Raw genomic sequence first — 19,984 nt, forward strand, 5'->3', positions numbered from 1 at the left:
TTGTGGTTGGCCTGGCCCTCAGGGTTCTTTCCTCAAGTTTTACTCCTCTTTGGGGATGTGTGTGCAGTGTCTGCTGGGGTTGCAGTGTTTGCTTTTCCATGGGTCACAATGTGGAGTTGATGTGGGCTTTATCACAGAATTTCAGGGGTTGGAAGGGAGCTCTGGAGCTGATCCAGCCCAACCCCCCTGTCCCAGCAGGATCCCCCAGGGCAGGACACACAGAACACATCCAGGGGGGGCTGGAAAATCTCCAGAGAAGGAGACTCCAGAACCTCTCTGGGCAGCCTGGGCCAGGGCTCCCTCAGCCTCCCAGGGAAAAAGTTCTTCCTTCTATTTATGTGGAACTTCCCACGTTCCAGCTCCACCCCATTCTTCCTTGTCCTGTTCCTGGGCACCCCTGAACAGAGATTGTCCCCTTCCTCTTGCCCCCCAGCCCTCAGCTCTTGATGGACATTCAGAGATCCCCTCTCAGCCTTCTCTTCTCCAGCCTCAACAGCCCCAGGGCTCTCACTCTTTCTTCCCAGCAGAGATGTTCAAGTCCCTTCAGCACCCTCCCAGCTCTCCCTTGGCCTCTCTCCAGTAGATCCCAGTCTCTCCTCAACTGGGGAGCCCCAAACTGGAGCCAGGATTCCCAGTTTGGTCTCCCAGAGGCAGAGCAGAGGGGGAGGAGAACCTCCCTGGATCTGCTGGACACACTTTTCCAAGCCTTTCTTGACAGGATTTTTTCCCCCCTTTGACTTTTAATTTCTAAAGAGAGTTTTTAGTGGCATCATTTATGGTACAGGAAGAGCAGCTCCCCCAAAATCCCTTATGCTCCCTTATAGCAGAGATATTTTTCCTTAAAAAAACCCCAACTGTAGTGACAACAGTTTTAGCTCAAGGTATAAATGACACAAGTGTACAAAAAAATTGATTTTTCTTTGAAAGCCTGAGGTAGCCTGGGCCACTATTTCATCTTAAAACGAAAACAAATCCTTATCTTTTGTGTCCTCTTGAAGCTTTGATGTTTTTCAGAGCAATGGTGAACATGTGAGGCTGTGTTTCTTTCAAAAATGAAGATTTTTACTTCATTTTTTTCCCTAGAATGTGATGTGGTAAAGTTTTGCATCTTCTCTCCCTCATCAGTTGCATTAACAAGAGCTTCCTGTGTCATTGGGGTTTATTTCAGTAATAATTATTGATTTGTTTCAGACTAATGAGAATTTAATTGTGTTTGAGTCAGGAGAGCCCACAGCCTGAGGATTAATTAAAAAAAGGCAAAAAGGAGAAACAAAAAAGGGGTATAAAAAAAAAGACCTTGTCTAAATGGTCCAGCAAGGCTGGGATTAGAGCCTCCTCAGATTGGGTCCCCAAATCCTGTTGGATTTGGGATGCAGCTGGAGATCCCCCCCTGTGAGAGGTGAGGGAAGCAGAAATCCCAGAAATCCTCAGCAGCTGTTTGAGAAAGCAGGAAGAGCTTCTCACAAGAATAATTAAAAAAAAAAAAGCTGTTTTATTTTATTTTACCCACACAGTGTGGGTGTTTTGGGGGGATTTCCTTTTGTGCAGTGGCCTTTCAAGAAGGTGATCACAGAAACCCCTCTCAGGGTGGTTTTTTGTGTTAGGAATTCAGTCTCCTCATGGAAATTCAGGTGGGTGTCCTTGGGTTCCCTCTTCTCACAGATTTTGCTGTGGGTTTCTTGGAGGGGGTGAGTTTGGTTTACCCATGGAAAGAGCACAGGAGGGTGGTTTAACAAATAAAAGGTTTTCTTACTAAAAAATGTGGTTTTTTTTTTTTAATTTTTCTTGTGCAGGTAACATACAAATGGCTGAGCTACACTCTGGGAGTTCATGTCAACCAGGCTAAACAGTAAGTGCATCTCACCCACTCCTTGCTTTGTGGTAAAGTCTTGTTAATTACTGCTAATGATTGTGGTTAGGGGATGCAAATGATCTCTCTGGGAAGATTTCCAGATCCTGAATGTCCCCTCAGGTGCAGCCACTGAGGTTGTTCAGCAAATCTTACTCCTCCCTCAGGCAGCTGATGCTCAGAGGGCTGAGCAGCTCCCTGGGAAGCCAGGCTGAGGGATTGGGGGTGTTCAGCCTGGAGAAGAGGAGGCTCCCAGGTGAGCTCAGAGCAACCTTCCAATATCTGAAGGGGCTCCAAGAAAGCTGGGGGAGGGCTTTGGACACGGGGGGGGTAGGGAGAGGAGAAGGGAAATGGGTTAAAACTTGGAGAGAAAGGGGAGATTGAGGTTGGAGATGGGGAAGAAATTCTTGGAGGGGAGAGGGGTGAGGGAGAGGAGAGGGGAGAGGAGAGAAAAAAAGAGAGGGAGAGGGGAGAGGAGAGAAAAAAAGAGAGGGAGAGAGGGAAAGGGAGAGGAGAGGAAGAGAGGGAAAGGGAGAGGAGAGGGAGAGGAGAGAGGAGAGAAGAGAGGGAAAGAAGGAGAGCAGAGAGGGAGTGGAAGGGGAGAGAAGAGAAGGAGAGAGAGAGGGAGGGAGAGGAGAGAGAGAGGGAGAGGAGAGAGAGAGGATAGGGAGGGGAGAGGAGAGGAGAGAGGGAAAGGAAGAGGGAGAGGAGAAGGTTCTGGGGAGACCTTAGAGCACCTGAAGGGGCCCTAGAGGAAAACTGGGGAGGGACTTTTTTAAGGGTGTGTAGCAATAGGACAAGGGGGACAATGTTTTTAAGCTGGAAGAAAGGAGATTGAGGTTGGACATAAGGAAGAAATTGTTGAATTTGAGGGTGCTGAGCCCCTGTCCCAGGGTGCCCAAGGAAGCTGTGGCTGCCCCATCCCTGGCAGTGTCTCAGCCCAGGTTGGATGGGGCTTGGAGCAACCTGGGCTGTGGGAGGGGTCCCTGCACATCCAGGGGTTGGGACTGGAGGAGCTGGAAGGTCCCTTCCAACCCAACCCATTCCATGATTCTGTGATCATTTTGCTTTGTCTTTGGGAGTTGTTTTTATTAGAGAGCAGCTCATCACCTAATGCTGCTTTAGATCATAAATCCTGAGGTCAGAATCAATATTTTAGTGTCAATGTTTGTGGAGGAACACAACCAACTCCTGAACGGCTGATGTTTTCTGAACTGAGTTCCAGTTCTCTGAGGACCTCAGCTGCATTTTCCAGTTTAGGATGCTGTACAGAAGGGGAAATGGTTTTAAACTCAGAGATAATAGGTAGGAAGAGGAGAAAAAAGTAGAGGGAGAGGAGAGGAGAGGAGAGGGAGAGGAGAGGAGAGGGAGAGGAGAGGAGAGAAGAGAAGAGGGAGAGGAGAGGAGAGGAGAGAAGAGGGAGAGGAGAGGAGAGGAGAGAAAAGGAGAGGAGAGGAGAGAAAAGGAGAGGAGAGAAAAGGAGAGGGAGAGGAGAGGAGAGAAAAGAAGAGGGAGAGGAGAGAAAAGAAGAGGGAGAGGAGAGGAGAGGAGAGAAAAGAGGGAGAGGAGAGGAGAGAAAAGAGGGAGAGGAGAGGAGAGAAAAGAGGGAGAGGAGAGGAGAGAAAAGAGGGAGAGGAGAGGAGAGAAAAGAGGGAGAGGAGAGGAGAGAAAAGAGGGAGAGGAGAGGAGAGAAAAGAGGGAGAGGAGAGGAGAGAAAAGAGGGAGAGGAGAGGAGAGAAAAGAGGGAGAGGAGAGGAGAGAAAAGAGGGAGAGGAGAGGAGAGAAAGGGAGAGGAGGGGAGAGGAGGGGAGAGAAAGGGAGAGGAGGGGAGAGAAAGGGAGAGGAGAGGAGAGAAAGGGAGAGGAGGGGAGAGAAAGGGAGAGGAGAGGAGAGAAAGGGAGAGGAGAGGAGAGAAAGGGAGAGGAGGGGAGAGAAAGGGAGAGGAGGGGAGAGAAAAGGAGAGGGAGAGGAGAGAAAAGGAGAGGGAGAGGGAGAGGAGAGGAGAGAAAAGGGAGAGGAGAAGGTTCCACAAGTGCTCACCTGCTCTGATCACTCACTGATCAGAGTGATTTAGGCAGGATCCATATTATAAATATCAACTTCCAGGCTTGATGGGCTCAGGGTAATACTTGAAGGATGGGGAAATCAGCTGTGCTGGCAGCATGGATTTTGCTTCTCCAAATATAGGACCAATGTGTCTTGGTGTGTTTTGGAGAATAAAAATTATTGTAACCTTTTAAGCATCCTCTAAACCAAGCAATGAACTCTCAAGGATTCTGGGTTTGTTGTTTGGTAAAGTTAAGCATAAGATTTGAAGGCTCCATGAGCACATCAAATCCCATAATAAAAATATTTTCTCTCCTTTCTGGCTATTGCTTGGATTTAAAGGGGCATTTGCTGCATCTTCACCTGCAGCTTTCTGAGCTCAACTTCACCTCAGCTCTCCAAACTACCAGAACATCAACTTGAGTTGATAAGATAGTGAAGAGATTCTTTGTTTTCCTTCCTCTACATTTTTGTGAATAATTTAGGTGATGGGTAAACCTGAGTGTGCTTAAATGTTTTTTTTTTTCTGCTGAAAAACTTCTGCTCATACAATAAAGTAGAAGAACCAGGGAACTTTTTGCTGTGAAGAAGATGATCCAGGTGAAAACCAAGACACCTTCTCCTACCCTTCAAAGCAGCCTGGAGATGGAGATCTCCTGTGACATCCTTGTGCTTAAAAAACTCTCTCCTAGAAGCTGGGGTAGAGCCTGAATAACACAAGTGAATTATTTTAGTGGTTGTGCTGGCATGGTTTTTGGCTCTGGGGCAATGAGGGGCTTCAAATATTTTTTACCAGGTCACTGTCACCAATCCTGGTTTTTTCCTCCTGTTTTTCCTCACCACATCAATGACTGGAACAAGGATTTTATCCATACAATCACCAGCTCCTCTGTCAGGGGGTTCAGAAGGTTGGGTTGGAAGAAGGGAAGGCTCTTTTTTGAGGGGAGGCTGTGGAGCAAGCTGCCCAGAGGCTGTGAGACCATCTGCAATGAGAGCTTGGAGAGCTCAGATTCATTTCACCTTCAGTTTTATTTCACTTTTGGCCTCTTGATTTTTCAGAGTGGCAGAGGAGAAAGGTTCCTCAGCAAAATTAATGCACTCCTGCTTAAAATAGCTGTGCTAATGAGAAATGTTTGCATGTCAGGCTGACCTTGCTCTTTTTATCTAAGCTGCAGGGAAGGGTTGGTGTTGGGTTCTTGCCTTTCTGGGTGATTAACACATTTTTTTTTAATTTTTTTTTTTCTGCAGGATGCTGTATGATTACGTCGAGAGGAAACGAAAGGAGAACTCAGGAGCTCAGCTTCATGTCACCTACTTGGTAGCAGGAAACCTCATCCAGAATGGACATGATGTGAGTGTTTGATTTCTCAGGGGTGTCTGCCAGCTCTTTATTCTTGTATCATAGAATCATAGAATCCTAGAATCCTAGAATCATAGAATCATAGAATCCTAGGGGTTGGAAGGGACCTGGAAAGATCATCTAGTCCAACCCCCCCTGCCAGAGCAGGGCCCCCTAGAGTCCATCCCCTAGGAACGTGTCCAGGTGGGTTTTGAATGTCTCCAGTGAAGGAGACTCCACAACCCCCCTGGGCAGCCTGTTCCAGGGCTCTGTCACCCTTACAGTAAAAAAATTTTTTCTGATATTCAACTTGAACCTCCTATGCTCCAATTTACACCCATTACCCCTTGTCCTGTCACTGGTCACCACTGAGAAAAGCCTAACTCCATCTCCCTGACACTCCCCCCTTACATATTTGAAAACATTGATGAGGTCACCCCTCAGTCTCCTTTTCTCCAAACTAAAGAGACCCAGCTCCCTCAGCCTTTCCTCATAAGGGAGATGTTCCACTCCCTTAATCATCTCAGTAGCTCTGCGCTGGACTCTTTCAAGCACTTCCCTGTCCTTCTTGAACTGAGGGGCCCAGAACTGGACACAATACTCCAGGTGTGGCCTCACCAATGCAGAATAGAGGGGGAGGAGAACCTCTCTTGACCTACTAACCACCCCCTTTCTAATGCACCCCAGGATGCCATTGGCCTTCTTGGCCACAAGGGCACACTGCTGGCTCATGGGCATCTTCTTGTCTACCAGGACCCCCAGGTCTCTTTCACCTCCACTGCTCTCCAGCAGCTCAGCCCCCAACCTATACTGGGACATCGTGTTGTTCTTCCCCAAATGCAAAACTCTCCACTTCCCCTTGTTGAATTTCATCATGTTTCTCCCTGCCCAACTCTCCAGCCTGTCTAAGTCTCTCTGAATGGCAGCACAGCCTTCTGGTGTGTCAGCCACTCCTCCCAGCTTAGTGTCATCAGCAAACTTGCTGAGGGGACATTCCATACCCTCATCCAAGTCGTATCCACCTTGTTCTGTCATCTTTTGGGTCAAAAGCTGAACTTGCTCCTTTTTTTTTCCCCCAAACCAGTTTTTTGGGTCTTGCACAAAATAATGCAGATCCAAAAATGGGGGAAGGAAGCTGAGTTGGTTCTGATTTGGTAGGAGAGTGCTGAATAACACATCCAAGTTTTTATTTGAGCAACTTAAATCCTTTGAACAGTCATCTCAGCCCTGTCACAGAGATTATCAACCAGGCTAGAAGGGTCCTTGTGGAGCTGATCCATCTCCCAGCATCTCCTGTGGAGAGCAGTGTCTGGACAGAGCTTGGAATTCAGTCAGAGTAGAATAATAATAAATAGTTGAAATAGTTTTGCTAAATAAAGCAAGGTTTTTATCCCAGTACACAAAAGAAACATATGTTTATTGAGAGTATTTTCTATTTAAAACACACTGACTTATGCAAAGGAATCACTGCCCAATGGATTTATTTTTTTCTCATTGCTGCTTCTCAGATTTTCAAGAACATCATCATAAAATTTCAGGCAGAGGATGAGCAAAATGAGTTCCTGTTCCCCTTTGCCCTCACAAGAATTAAATAGCCAAACACTAAATCCCTTTAACATTCCACTAGGTGTCTGTTTATATCTTTAGATACCCAAATATCTCTTAAAATCCAATCCAGAGCCTTCATTTAGAATCAGGACATCCCAAGGTGTCCTGGCTTTTAGTTGTAGTTAGGAAAAAAACCCCAACAACCCAGCAAACCCTTTTTTTTTTTCATTTTCCTAAATATTATACTGGTTCACACATCTAAAATATTTTCTTTACATCCTCAAATTTGCCTGCATTGAAGGTAATTATTTATTGCATTAGTTTGAGTATGGAATATATTTATTATTTTATATATGTTACATTATCATATGTTATGTTATTATACATTATATTATTATACATTATATTATTATACATTATATTATTATACATTATATTATTATATATCATTATATATTATATTATTATATTATTAGATATTATATTATCATATATGATTGTGTATTATATTGTATTATTACTTTTTATTACTTTTTATTACTTTTTATTACTTTTTATTACTTTTTATTACTTTTTATTACTTTATTACTTTATTACTTTATTACTTTATTACTTTATTACTTTATTACTTTATTACTTTATTACTTTATTACTTTATTACTTTATTACTTTATTACTTTATTACTTTATTACTTTATTATTATAATTTTATTATATTATATTTTATTGTATTATTATAATTTCATTATATATTTTTATTATATTATATTTTTATTATATTTTTATTATATTATATTTTTATTATATTTTTATTATATTATATTTTTATTATAATATATTTTATTATATTATATTTTTATTATATTATATTTTATTATATCGTATTTTTATTATATTATATTTTATTATATTATATTTTATTATATTATATTTTATTATATTATATTTTATTATATTATGTTTTATTATATTATGTTTTATTATATTATGTTTTATTATATTTTTATTATATTATATTTTTATTATATTATATTTTTATTATATTATATTTTTATTATATTATATTTTTATTATATTATATTTTTATTATATTATATTTTTATTATATTATATTTTTATTATATAAAGCTGTGCACATAGTGTCACATTTATAGCCTGAGTTTAACAGGTTTTCCTCACAGTTGCTTTTGGGAAATAATAAGGCAGCATCTTGGTCCTCACTAGAATTGGTGAGAAATTTGTCAATTTATTTGTAATACTTCAAAAGTTGCCATAGCTTATTGAAAACAAATTAATTCTCACATAGGATATAGATAATTTTTTTAAAGAAACTCTGTCTTAGCAGTTTTATCAGTTTGTGAAACAAGAAGGATCAACCGAGGTAAACATACAAAGGGCAATATTTTTAGTTTATTTTTTAAAAAATATCTTAATTTTGAATACTGCAATCCTAAAAAAAAAGGTGCAGAAAGTGCTTAGGGGAATGGAAGAGTTAGGAATGCAACACAGAAGGAATTTAAAGCTCCTCAGACAGCCTGAGGAGCTGCAGCAGATGGAAGAAGAGGTCAGATAATTCCAGAAGAGGAGGATAACTCCAGAAGCCATGGAGGCGTTGCTGGGGAATGGACAGAAATCAGTTTTGGGTAGGAAAGGGCTACAGGAGCTTCAAGCTGCAACCCTGGGAACCCTGCACTACTCCCTGCTGTCTGTAGGTGTAGCCACAAAGCTGTGGATCCAACTGCAAGGGTTTGCTGAAAGGAGCCTGAGGTAGAAATCTGTTCACAAACAACTCCCAGCAAGTGCTTCATGGTCTGTCCTTGCTGCTTTTTATCCTCCTCAGTGAGGGGATGAGCCTCTCAATCCTCAGCATTTCAGGTTGCCTGCATTTATCTTGCCTCTTCCCTTTCTGCTGGTTGTGTGATTTATTGAGGATTTAGATGAGGGGATTGAGTCCATCAGCAGCAAATTCCCAGGTGACCCCAAGCTGGGGGGAGTGTGGATCAGCTGGAAGGCAGGAGGGCTCTGCAGAGGGACCTGGAGAGACTGGAGAGTTGGGCTGATCCCAAGGGGATGAGGTTCAAGACAAGAAGCCCATGGGGAGCTCCAGGCTGGGCAGAGAGTGGCAGAAAGGGAGCTGGGATTGGCAGGAAGCTGAAGAGGAGGCAGCAGTGTGCCCAGGTGGCCAAGAAGGCCAATGGCATCCTGGGCTGGCTGAGGAAGAGCGTGGCCAGCAGGTCCAGGGAAGGGATTCTGCCCCTGTGCTCAGCTCTGGGGAGGCCAGAGCTTGAGTCCTGTGTCCAGTTCTGGGCCCCTGAGCTGAGGAAGGAGCTTGAGGTGCTGGAGCAGGTCCAGAGGAGGCAACTGGGCTGGTGAAGGGATCCAGCAGAAATGCTGTGAGGAAGGGCTGAGGGAGCTGGGGGTGTTGAGGCTGGAGAAGAGGAGGCTCAGGGGAGACCTCATCACTCTCTCCAAGTCCCTGAAAGGAGGTTGGAGCCAGGGGGGGGTTGGGCTCTTTTCCCAGGCAACTCTCAGCAAGACAAGAGGCCATGGTCTCAAGTTGTGCCAGGGGAGGTTTAGGTTGGACATTAGAAAGAATTTCTTGCTGGAGAGGGGGATCAGGCATTGGAATGGGCTGCCCAGGGAAGGGGTGGATTCTCCATCCCTGGAGATATTTCCAAAGAGCCTGGATGTGGCACTGAGTGCCATGGGCTGGGAACCACGGGGGGAGTGGAGCAAGGGTTGGACTTGAGGAGCTCTGAGCTCCCTTCCAACCCAGACAATTCTAGGGTTCTATGTGGCATCACAAAGTTAAGTTTTGGGTTTTATTCAGCCCATCTCTGTGGCTCCCCCCTGAATGATCTGCAGCCTCTTAAAATATCACAGAGCAGATACAGCCCTTGAAGTCTGGCTGGAGAGCACATTGCCAGCAACATTTCTTCCTGGCTTTTAAATTAAAGCTTTCATTCCTCACTGTTTTGCTTCTCTGCTGCTGTGCCTTCCCCTCCAACTTGATATGGGAAGAATTTACTGGGAACCTAAACACAGAGATGGGTGCAGCAGGTTTCTAGCAGTTGGGTCATCAGCTGCCTCAGTTTGCTTTTTTCCACCATTCTGCACAATTGTTTAGTTCTTGTTTCATCTGTTTCTTGTCAGGAATGGGGGGCAGAGCATTTAAAAGCAGAGTGCTGTGCAAAGCAGCCTGTTAGAAAAACACATTTAATAACCAGTGGCTGTTGAGTGTTCAGCAGCATTGGCAGAGTTCTGTGCAGCCTTTTTTTTTAATTAACAGATAACTAAACCCACCAGTTTTGTGTACAACAGATCTTCACAGATTCTAAGATTGTCCTTTATTTATATTTTCCAGTGCCACAAGGTTGCAGTAGTGAGAGAGGATCAGCTGGAAGGTAAGCAGACTGTGAAAATGATGTGGTTTTCACTTCTTCCTTTGAAAGAACAGCAAAGTGAGTGAAGCTCAGAAGTTGCCATCTGCACATAAAGTCCCAGCCAGGCATGGGTTTTCAGGTGTGTACTTTTAGTTCTGGCTTTTTCTCAGAATTCTGAATCTCTGAGCCAGCAGCTGTGTCAGTTTGGGATTTGGATCTGATAATTTATTTTATTTTATTTTTTTTTTACGTTGAACATTTTAGTCAGGGATTCTTTTCTACCTCCCTGCCACTGGCAGCCAGCTTCTCCTTAAAGGCAACAATATCTGAGGGGTGTCTCAGGCTTTTAAAATAATTGTGAGGCTTCAGGATGCTGAAAGAGAGAATACTAATTATTGACTGAAGGGAACTGCAGTCTGTGTTTGCCCTGAGTGGGTATTACTGACATGTCCCATGAGAATGTTCTCTCTTCATTCTGGGGTCTTTGCTTTCACTGTAAAAGGGGAAAAAAAAACCCCAAAAAACACCACTAAGAGTGCTTCTTGCAGCTCCTCTGCAGTCATAGAATCCCAGACTGGGTTGGGCTGGAAGTTCAGGCTCCTCCAGTTCCAACCCCTGGATGTGCAGGGACCCCTCCCACAGCCCAGGTTGCTCCAAGCCCCATCCAACCTGGGCTGAGACACCTCCAAGGAGGGGACATCAACAGTGTCCCTAAGCAACCTATTCCACTTGATTTCATAGAATAATTTGGTATGGAAAAGATGGAAATTCAGAAGCTTTTGAAGATTTCGTGTCAGTCGTAGATTCCTAGAATGGTTTGGGTTGGAAGGGACCTTCAAGATCATGGAATCATGGAATAATCTGGGTTGAAGGGACCTCTAAAGGTCATTTAGTAAAACCCCTGCAGTATCAGGGACACCCTCACCCAGCTCAGGGTGCTCAGAGCCTCCTCAAGCCTCACCTTGAACATCTCCAGGGATGAGACCTCAACCACCTCCCTGGGCAACCTCTGCCAGTTTTCCACCCCCCTCCTGGTACAGAACTTTTTCCTGACATCCAATCTAAATCTCCTCTAATTTTATAGCCATTTCCCCTCATCCTATCCCTCCAGGCCCTGGCAAACAGTCCCTGGCAAACAGTACCTTTCCATTTTTCCTGTATTTCCCCTTCAGGGAGTGGAAGGTCACTAAAATTTCATTTTCAGATTTCATCTTGCCATCTTTCCAGGTCTGATCTTGCTGATGAGCTCCACAGCATTTGAAACACAACTGTAGGTTCCACACTGCTTTCAAGTAACATTTGGGAACACAGTGTGGTGTTTGTAACCCTAAATATCCATCCTAATGATCTGACTTTGCTGGGAAGACCTCTTTTCCTTTTTGAAAGCCCCAAAGTGGATTTCTTGCTGGAGTTGTCTTCATCAGGGTTTTCTTCACAGTTTGTCAAGCTGTGCAGCTACTCCCTGTCATGTTTGAGTTCTGTGTGCTGCATTATATTCTGTTTTCCTGTGTTTTCCATGTTTTTTGGAGCAGAAGACAGGCCAAAGGTAGGACTGTAGGTTTGGAAGAGGCTGAGATTTATGAGATTTATGTTTTCAACAGAAAGACAGGTTATCATGAGGACAGATGGCTTCTGGAGCTTACAGAAGGTGACAAGAATCTAAACAGCCCCCCTGTAATCCTGAAGGACACAGTCAGTGACCTGTTGAGCTGCTTGGATCCCCACGGGTCTATGGGACCAGATGGGATCCACCCAAGGGTGATGAGAGAGCTGGCAGAAGAGCTCACCAAGCCTCTCTCTATCATCTACCAACAGTCCTGGCTCACTGGGGACATCCCAGATGACTGGAAGTTGGGGAATGTCACACCAATCCACAAAAAGGGCTGGAAGGAGAACCCAGGAAACTCCAGGCCTCTCAGCCTGACCTCAGTGCCTGGCAGGGTTATGGAGCAGCTCATCCTCAGTGTAATCCCACAGCTCCTGCAGGAGGGACAAGGGATCAGACCCAGCCAGCACGGGGTTAGGAAGGGCAGGTCCTGTCTGACCAACCTGAGCTCCTTTTATCATCAGGGGACTGCCTGGGGATGAGGGGAAGGCTGTGGATGTGCTCTACCTGGACTTCAGCAAGGCCTTTGGCACCGTCTCCCAGAGGATTCTCCTGAAAAAGCTGTCAGGCCACAGCTTGGCCAGGGGCATCTGTGCTGGGTTAGGAACTGGCTGGAGGGCCGGGCCCAGAGAGTGGTGCTGAACGGGGCTGCATCAAAATGGCGGCCGTGGTGTCCCCCAGGGATCAGTGTTGGGCCCAGTGCTGTTTAATATCTTTAGTGAGGATTTAGATGAGGGGATTGAGTCCATCAGCAGCAAATTCCCAGGTGACCCCAAGCTGGGGGGAGTGTGGATCAGCTGGAAGGCAGGAGGGCTCTGCAGAGGGACCTGGAGAGACTGGAGAGTTGGGCTGATCCCAAGGGGATGAGGTTCAAGACAAGAAGCCCATGGGGAGCTCCAGGCTGGGCAGAGAGTGGCAGAAAGGGAGCTGGGATTGCCAGGAAGCTGCAGAGGAGGCAGCAGTGTGCCCAGGTGGCCAAGAAGGCCAATGGCATCCTGGGCTGGCTGAGGAAGAGCGTGGCCAGCAGGTCCAGGGAAGGGATTCTGCCCCTGTGCTCAGCTCTGGGGAGGCCAGAGCTTGAGTCCTGTGTCCAGTTCTGGGCCCCTGAGCTCAGGAAGGAGCTTGAGGTGCTGGAGCAGGTCCAGAGGAGGCAACTGGGCTGGTGAAGGGATCCAGCAGAAATGCTGTGAGGAAGGGCTGAGGGAGCTGGGGGTGTTGAGGCTGGAGAAGAGGAGGCTCAGGGGAGACCTCATCACTCTCTCCAAGTCCCTGAAAGGAGGTTGGAGCCAGGGGGGGGTTGGGCTCTTTTCCCAGGCAACTCTCAGCAAGACAAGAGGCCATGGTCTCAAGTTGTGCCAGGGGAGGTTTAGGTTGGACATTAGAAAGAATTTCTTGCTGGAGAGGGGGATCAGGCATTGGAATGGGCTGCCCAGGGAAGGGGTGGATTCTCCATCCCTGGAGCTCTTTCAAAAGAGCCTGGATGTGGCACTCAGTGCCATGGGCTGGGAACCGCACCGGTGGGTCAAGGGTTGGACTTGATGATCTCTGAGGTCCCTTCCAACCCGGCTAATTCTATGATTCTATGATTCTATGAATCTATGATTCTATGATTCTATGATGAGTGTGAGGCTGCAACCTCTAGGGCTGGCCCCAAGAATTGATGACTCTGCATTTTTACACTGCCTAGAAGCTCTGCCTCAGCCCAGGGCTGTGTGGAAAGAACAGAATAACCAGTGACCAATCAATTCCTAAAAAACAGCCCTAAAAAACAAGGAGGGAATAGTGTAAATAGCTGAGAGAAAACACTGATTCCAGGAGATTTCAGGAGAAGCTGCTGGGACAGTAGTTGATAGCTGACAAAGTGGCAGAGTTCCAGCAGGGTAGAGTGACAACCATTTATTTCCTTCCTTTGCTTTAGGTAGGGATAGAGATATTCTGGGCCTAAAGAGCAGGTATTTTGGAGGTAAACACAGAGAGATAGCTCTAAATTCAGTTGTCGAAGACCCAGGTGTGTCCCATGTTATGTTTGACAAGCTCCTGGAGGCTGTCACCTCAACTCCTCATTTAGGAAGGTGCAATTACACACTTTTATTTTCAGGTCCTTGTTATCAAGTGCTTTGTCACTCCTTTTTTTGACAGAGCCAGATAATTACCACCTGATCCTGTAAAAGCTTTGCTAACAGAAGGCTTTTTTTCCTGTTTTTATGTTTTTTTTTCTTTTCCCCTCAGCAATGAAGTCCAAGCTAACCACGATTGCCAGCGTGCACGTCTACAGCATCCAGAAAGCTTTGCTGAAGGACAGCAGCCCCCTCTACAACACAGACTATGATATTGTCAAAACAAACCTGCACAACTGCAGCAAGTGAGTTGGCTCTTTCTTTTTCCTTCTTTTTCTTACACCGTGGGGTTTGGCACTGAGGAGGTGGGTGCAGCATCAGCTTCAGCAGAAGTCAGTGGTTACCAGATTCTCCTGGGTTTTTAGAGAGCTAGAAAAAAAGCCATCTTCTCAGGCATGCCAGACCAGTCTCCAGCCAGCACATTGTAGGGTTGTTTCATAAACTGAGCTATTTCCAGCTTGCAGTTGGTTCACTTGTTCTGCTATTCCAGCAGGAAGACTCTTTCAGTACCTTCTCTGCTGGCTAAAAGCCTTCTCATTTTCAGGCCACACTTCATCCTGGCAGTTTTTATCTGGTTCTCAGTCACAAAGGAAGAATAAATTGAATCAGACTTTGAAAAACATGATCTTTTCAGTCTGGAGAAGAGAAGATTGAGGGGGATGTTGTTAATGCTTATAAATACTGAAAGGGGGAGTGTCAGGAGGTTGGGTTCAGTCTTTTTTTCTTTTTTCCCGGTTCTGTTCAATATCTTTAGTGAGGATTTAGATGAGGGGATTGAGTCCATCAGCAGCAAATTCACAGGTGACACCAAGCTGGGGGGAGTGTGGATCAGCTGGAAGGCAGGAGGGCTCTGCAGAGGGACCTGGAGAGACTGGAGAGTTGGGCTGATCCCAAGGGGATGAGGTTCAAGACAAGAAGCCCATGGGGAGCTCCAGGCTGGGCAGAGAGTGGCAGAAAGGGAGCTGGGATTGGCAGGAAGCTGAAGAGGAGGCAGCAGTGTGCCCAGGTGGCCAAGAAGGCCAATGGCATCCTGGGCTGGCTGAGGAAGAGCGTGGCCAGCAGGTCCAGGGAAGGGATTCTGCCCCTGTGCTCAGCTCTGGGGAGGCCAGAGCTTGAGTCCTGTGTCCAGTTCTGGGCCCCTGAGCTCAGGAAGGAGCTTGAGGTGCTGGAGCAGGTCCAAAGGAGGCAACTGGGCTGGTGAAGGGATCCAGCAGAAATGCTGTGAGGAAGGGCTGAGGGAGCTGGGGGTGTTGAGGCTGGAGAAGAGGAGGCTCAGGGGAGACCTCATCACTCTCTCCAAGTCCCTGAAAGGAGGTTGGAGCCAGGGGGGGGTTGGGCTCTTTTCCCAGGCAACTCTCAGCAAGACAAGAGGCCATGGTCTCAAGTTGTGCCAGGGGAGGTTTAGGTTGGACATGAGAAAGAATTTCTTGATGGAGAGGGGGATCAGGCATTGGAATGGGCTGCCCAGGGAAGGGGTGGATTCTCCATCCCTGGAGATATTTCCAAAGAGCCTGGATGTGGCACTGAGTGCCATGGGCTGGGAACCACGGGGGGAGTGGATCAAGGGTTGGACTTGAGGAGCTCTGAGCTCCCTTCCAACCCAGCCCATTCTAGGATTCTCTGATTTTCATTGGTGCCCAGTGACAGGACAAGGGGTAACAGGCACAAATTTGAAGTTCCATTAAACATGAGGAGGAACTTCTTGACTTTGGAGGTAGCAGAGCCCTGCCAGAGGCTGCCCAGAGAGATGGTGGAGTCTCCATCTCTGGAGATATTCAAAACCCACCTGGATGCCATCCTGTGCAACCTGCTGTAGGTGAACCTGCTCTGGTCTGGATGATCTCCAGAGGAGATTCCTTCCCCTGACATTCCATGATCCTGTGAAACATGAGTGATGTGTTCAGCCAAGCACCAGCATGAGTTTCCTTTCTGTTTTGTGGGACTGTTTTCATCCAGCTCTCTGAAAATGTCTTGCAGGACTCATTCTTCCTGTAGAAAATGAGATCCTGAGGCATAGGTGAAGCCCACAAACCAAACCAAACACCCCAAGGGTCCTTCATGGTTGAACTAGAGAAAGGTTTTCCTAGAATTCAGAAGGGACTTGAGTCTCCAGGGGTCATTCTCTCTCCTCCTGAGCACTGCTTGGCAGCTGTGGCTTTTCATTTACATCTTGTTTCCACCACAACAGCTTCAGCTTGATGTAATCAGTAGGTAGAGTGCCATGACCAATCTGGTTTAGGAGGGGGGGATGCCTGAATGTTGTGTCATAGAGGAGAGGATTTGAAAGGAGAAACCCAGCACTCTTTACAAGGTTGACAAGAGAGGGGCTGAGAAAATACTGGCCTGGGAGTTGTGGGGTTCAAACCTGAATATATCAGGGCTCTGGTAAGTGGTAGAAAACCCAGCTTCAATGAAAACTCATGCACTGGCTTTGGCTGCAGTTGCTTGTTCCTGTCTGTTCACACTCAGGCCCCCCCTGCAGGGCAGTGCTTGTGTCTTAAGCAGAGTCTGCCAATGGGATTTGTGCATCCAGAAGGTTTTAAAAAAAAAAAAAAAAAAAAAAAAATCAGATTTTGAAATCGTTTTCTATGTGTAAATCCCTGCCTGGCTTGGGAGCAAAATTTCCTAAGCAAAGCAGAGAAAAATTCAGCTTCATTCGTGACCTGGCTGAACTAAACTGAGTCTGACTGTGTTCCTTCTCCTTTGTCAATGACACAAGTTGTCTTTTACACTTGGGACAAGATCCCTGGAAAAGACAGAGGTTTAACCATTTCTGTGTTTGTAACAAACAGAACCTGCTGGCTTCTGTCAGCCCATACAGCCCCACAAGCTCTGGGCAAGGGTCTTTCTTCTGTGTTTTTTATGTTGTGCTGTGAAGATGGTGGAAATAGTTAAATGTATTTATGTGAATAACTGAATTTCATGCATGTTGCTGTCAGCTTTCCAAGCAGAAGCAGCTCCTTGTTTGCAGAGCATAGTCCAAGCCTTTGCCTTAATTTTTTCAGTGATTATTTAGTGAATTTTAGTGAATACTCTGCTCTGCTGAGACCCCCCCTGGAGTCCTGTGTCCAGTTGTGGAGTCCCCAGCATCAGAAGGACACAGAGCTCCTGGAAGGTGTCCAGAGGAGCCACTGAAATGCTCAGAGGGCTGAGCAGCTCCCTGGGAAGCCAGGCTGAGGGATTGGGGTTGTTCAGCCTGGAGAAGAGGAGAAGGAGAGGAGAAGGAGAGGAGAGGAGAAGAGAGGAGAGGAGAAGTAGAGGAGAAGTAGAGGAGAAGTAGAGGAGAAGTAGAGGAGAAGTAGAGGAGAAGTAGAGGAGAAGTAGAGGAGAAGTAGAGGAGAAGTAGAGGAGAAGTAGAGGAGAAGTAGAGGAGAAGTAGAGGAGAAGTAGAGGAGAAGTAGAGGAGAAGTAGAGGAGAAGTAGAGGAGAAGTAGAGGAGAAGTAGAGGAGAGGAGAGGGAGAGGGAGAAGGAGGAGAAGGAGAAGGAGAGGGAGAGGGAGTAGAAGGAGAGGAGAGGGAGGAGAAGGAGAGGGAGAGGGAGGAGAAGGAGAGGGAGGGGGAAGGAGAGGGGGAGAGGAGAGAAGAGAAGGTTCTGGGGAGCCCTTGGAGCAGCTTCCAGTGCCTGAAGGGGCTCCAGGAAAGCTGGGGAGGGACTTGGGACAAGGGCCTGGAGGGATGGGATGAGGGGGAAGGGTTTCCAGCTGCAAGAGGGGAGATGGAGAGGAGATCTTGGGGAGGAAGAAATTGTTTGGGGTGAGGGTGCTGAGCCCCTGTCCCAGGGTGCCCAAGGAAGCTGTGGCTGCCCCATCCCTGGCAGTGTCTCAGCCCAGGTTGGATGGGGCTTGGAGCAACCTGGGCTGTGGGAGGGGTCCCTGCACATCCAGGGGTTGGGACTGGAGAAGCTTTTGGGTCCCTTCCAACCCGTTCTATGATGTTGAAAACAGTTTGAGAGCAGAAAAAAAAAGCACGACTATTTCTCTTCAATGCCCTTTTTCCCTCCTTTAAATTTTGAACATCCAGAAGGTTGGCTGCTGCAGCCTGGAGATGCTGTGGAGCTGGTGGGGGTTTTTGTGAAGACATTTCAGTGCCTGATCAGTGGATTGTGCAGATGAGCTGCTGGTGCTGAGGCAGAGGAATGAATTGCCAGGAGCCTGGGTTGTTTCTTAGGCAAATAAAGATGCTGTGTAATTCCATGGGTTGGGAGGCGTGAGGCTGTGCTCTTTTTCTGGTGTTTTTGGAGGAAATCTGGAAAGCCTTGCCTGGGATTTGCACAGTGGGGAGCAGAGTGGAGTTATTTTTGGGCACTGCTATTCCTGACTGTCAGAGAATTGTAACTGTGAGCACATCATTTTATTCTTTTTTCTGTCTCTCAAACAATCACGTTTTGGGCTGCTCCAAGCTGGGGTTGCTTCCCTGTTGCCCAGGGATCACATGGAAATGACTTTATGTAGTTAAGGCTGAATATTCTGGGGATCTTCTGAGCTGTTTCAGTGGTGATTTACCTGCCTGGCTGGTGCTGTTGCAGCAGTAGAGGATCCTTTTCTCATCCCATGCACAAAATAATTTCCTCTTGTGTTTGTTTGGGGTTTTTTTTCTTGTTGTTCTGGTTTCCCCCTCTCCCCCAAACACAGGACACCACAGAGAAAATAATTTCCTCTTTTATTTGGAGGTTTTTTTTTGTTGTTCTGGTTTCTCCCTCTCCCCCAAGAACAGGAGGAAAATAATTTCCTCTTTTGTTTGTTTGGGGGTTTTTTTTTGTTGTTCTGGTTCTCCCTTCTCCCCCAAGAACAGGAGACCACAGAGAAAATAATTTCCTCTTTTGTTTGTTTGGGGTGGTTTTTTTCTTGTTGTTCTGGTTTCTCCTTCTCCCCCAAGAACAGGAGGAAAATAATTTCCTCTTTTGTTTGTTTGGGGTATTTTTTTTTTCTTGTTGTTCTGGTTTCCCCCTCTCCCCCAAGAACAGGAGGAAAATAATTTCCTCTTCTGTTTGTTTGGGTTTGGTTTTTTTGCTGCTCTTGTTCTGGTTTCCCTCTCCCCCAAACACAGGACACAGAGAAAATAATTTCCTCTTTTGTTTGTTTGGGTTTTTTTGTTGTTATTCTTCTCGTTTCCCCCTTCCCCCCAGGAACAGGAGACCACAGAGAAAATAATTTCCTCTTTTGTTAGTTTGGGGTGGGTTTTTTTTTTGTTGTTCTGGTTTCCCCTTCTCCCCCAAGAACAGGAGGAAAATAATTTCCTCTTTTGTTTGGGGTTTTTTTTTTTTGTTGTTCTGGTTCCCCCTTCTCCCCCAAGAACAGGAGACCACAGAGAAAATAATTTCCTCTTTTGTTTGTTTGGGTTTTTTTTTTCTTTTTGTTGTTCTGGTTTCCCCCTCTCCCCCAAACACAGGAGACCACAGAGAAAATAATTTCCTCTTTTATTTGGAGGGGTTTTTTTGTTGTTCTGGTTTCCCCCTCTCCCACAAGAACAGGAGGAAAATAATTTCCTCTTTTGTTTGTTTGGGGTATTTTTTTTTTTCTTGTTGTTCTGGTTTCCCCCTCTCCCACAAGAACAGGAGGAAAATAATTTCCTCTTTTGTTTGTTTGGGGTATTTTTTTTTTTCTTGTTGTTCTGGTTTCCCCCTTCTCTCCCAAGAACAGGAGACCACAGAGAAGCAAGGTGCAAGGGGGAAGGAAACCCAGGTGGAAAAATAGGAAGTTAAAAGGCTAATTGAATTTTTTTTTTTTCACTCCATCACACAGGTTCAGTGCCATTCACTGTGCTGCTGCTGTCCTCAGGCCACCAGCTGAAACTTCTCAAGCCCAGGCTGGGTCCCCAGCACCAAGTGACACCAACCTGAGTGCCCCTGTGGTCAATGGCCATGGTCCATCTACTGCTAAACAGACCTCCCAGCAGCCCAGAGGGATCATGGGGATGTTTGCAGCCAAAACAGCTTCTAAACCCCAGGATACAAATAAAGAAACCAAAACAGAGGCTAAAGAGGCCCCAGGTGTAAGTTACCTCAGAGCTTTTGGCAGCCCTCTGGGTTAATAGCTTTAATCAGCTGCTCTTCCAGCTCTGCTCTAACTCAACCTCAAGAACTTCAAGCTCAGCCTC

The 19,984-nt window shown here is 46.2% G+C and overlaps 2 protein-coding genes across 4 annotated transcripts in view; both read left to right on the forward strand.

Annotated features, from left to right (window-relative positions):
• Window positions 1–19,984, forward strand: part of SLCO2B1 (solute carrier organic anion transporter family member 2B1) — a 238,989-nt gene that overhangs the window by 115,268 nt on the left and 103,737 nt on the right.
• The window catches only part of POLD3 (DNA polymerase delta 3, accessory subunit), a 52,675-nt gene that overhangs the window by 1,430 nt on the left and 31,261 nt on the right, over window positions 1–19,984 (forward strand). For all 3 annotated transcript variants that reach the window (XM_071756259.1, XM_071756082.1, XM_071756164.1), the window contains exons 2-6: window positions 1,794–1,849; window positions 5,144–5,246; window positions 10,147–10,186; window positions 14,001–14,133; window positions 19,630–19,879. In XM_071756259.1, coding sequence (XP_071612360.1) covers window positions 1,794–1,849; window positions 5,144–5,246; window positions 10,147–10,186; window positions 14,001–14,133; window positions 19,630–19,879 — 582 coding nt within the window. The remainder of the gene's footprint in view (window positions 1–1,793; window positions 1,850–5,143; window positions 5,247–10,146; window positions 10,187–14,000; window positions 14,134–19,629; window positions 19,880–19,984) is intronic.

This window comes from Heliangelus exortis, chromosome 1 (assembly GCF_036169615.1).
Source record: "Heliangelus exortis chromosome 1, bHelExo1.hap1, whole genome shotgun sequence".
NCBI lineage: Eukaryota > Metazoa > Chordata > Aves > Apodiformes > Trochilidae > Heliangelus > Heliangelus exortis.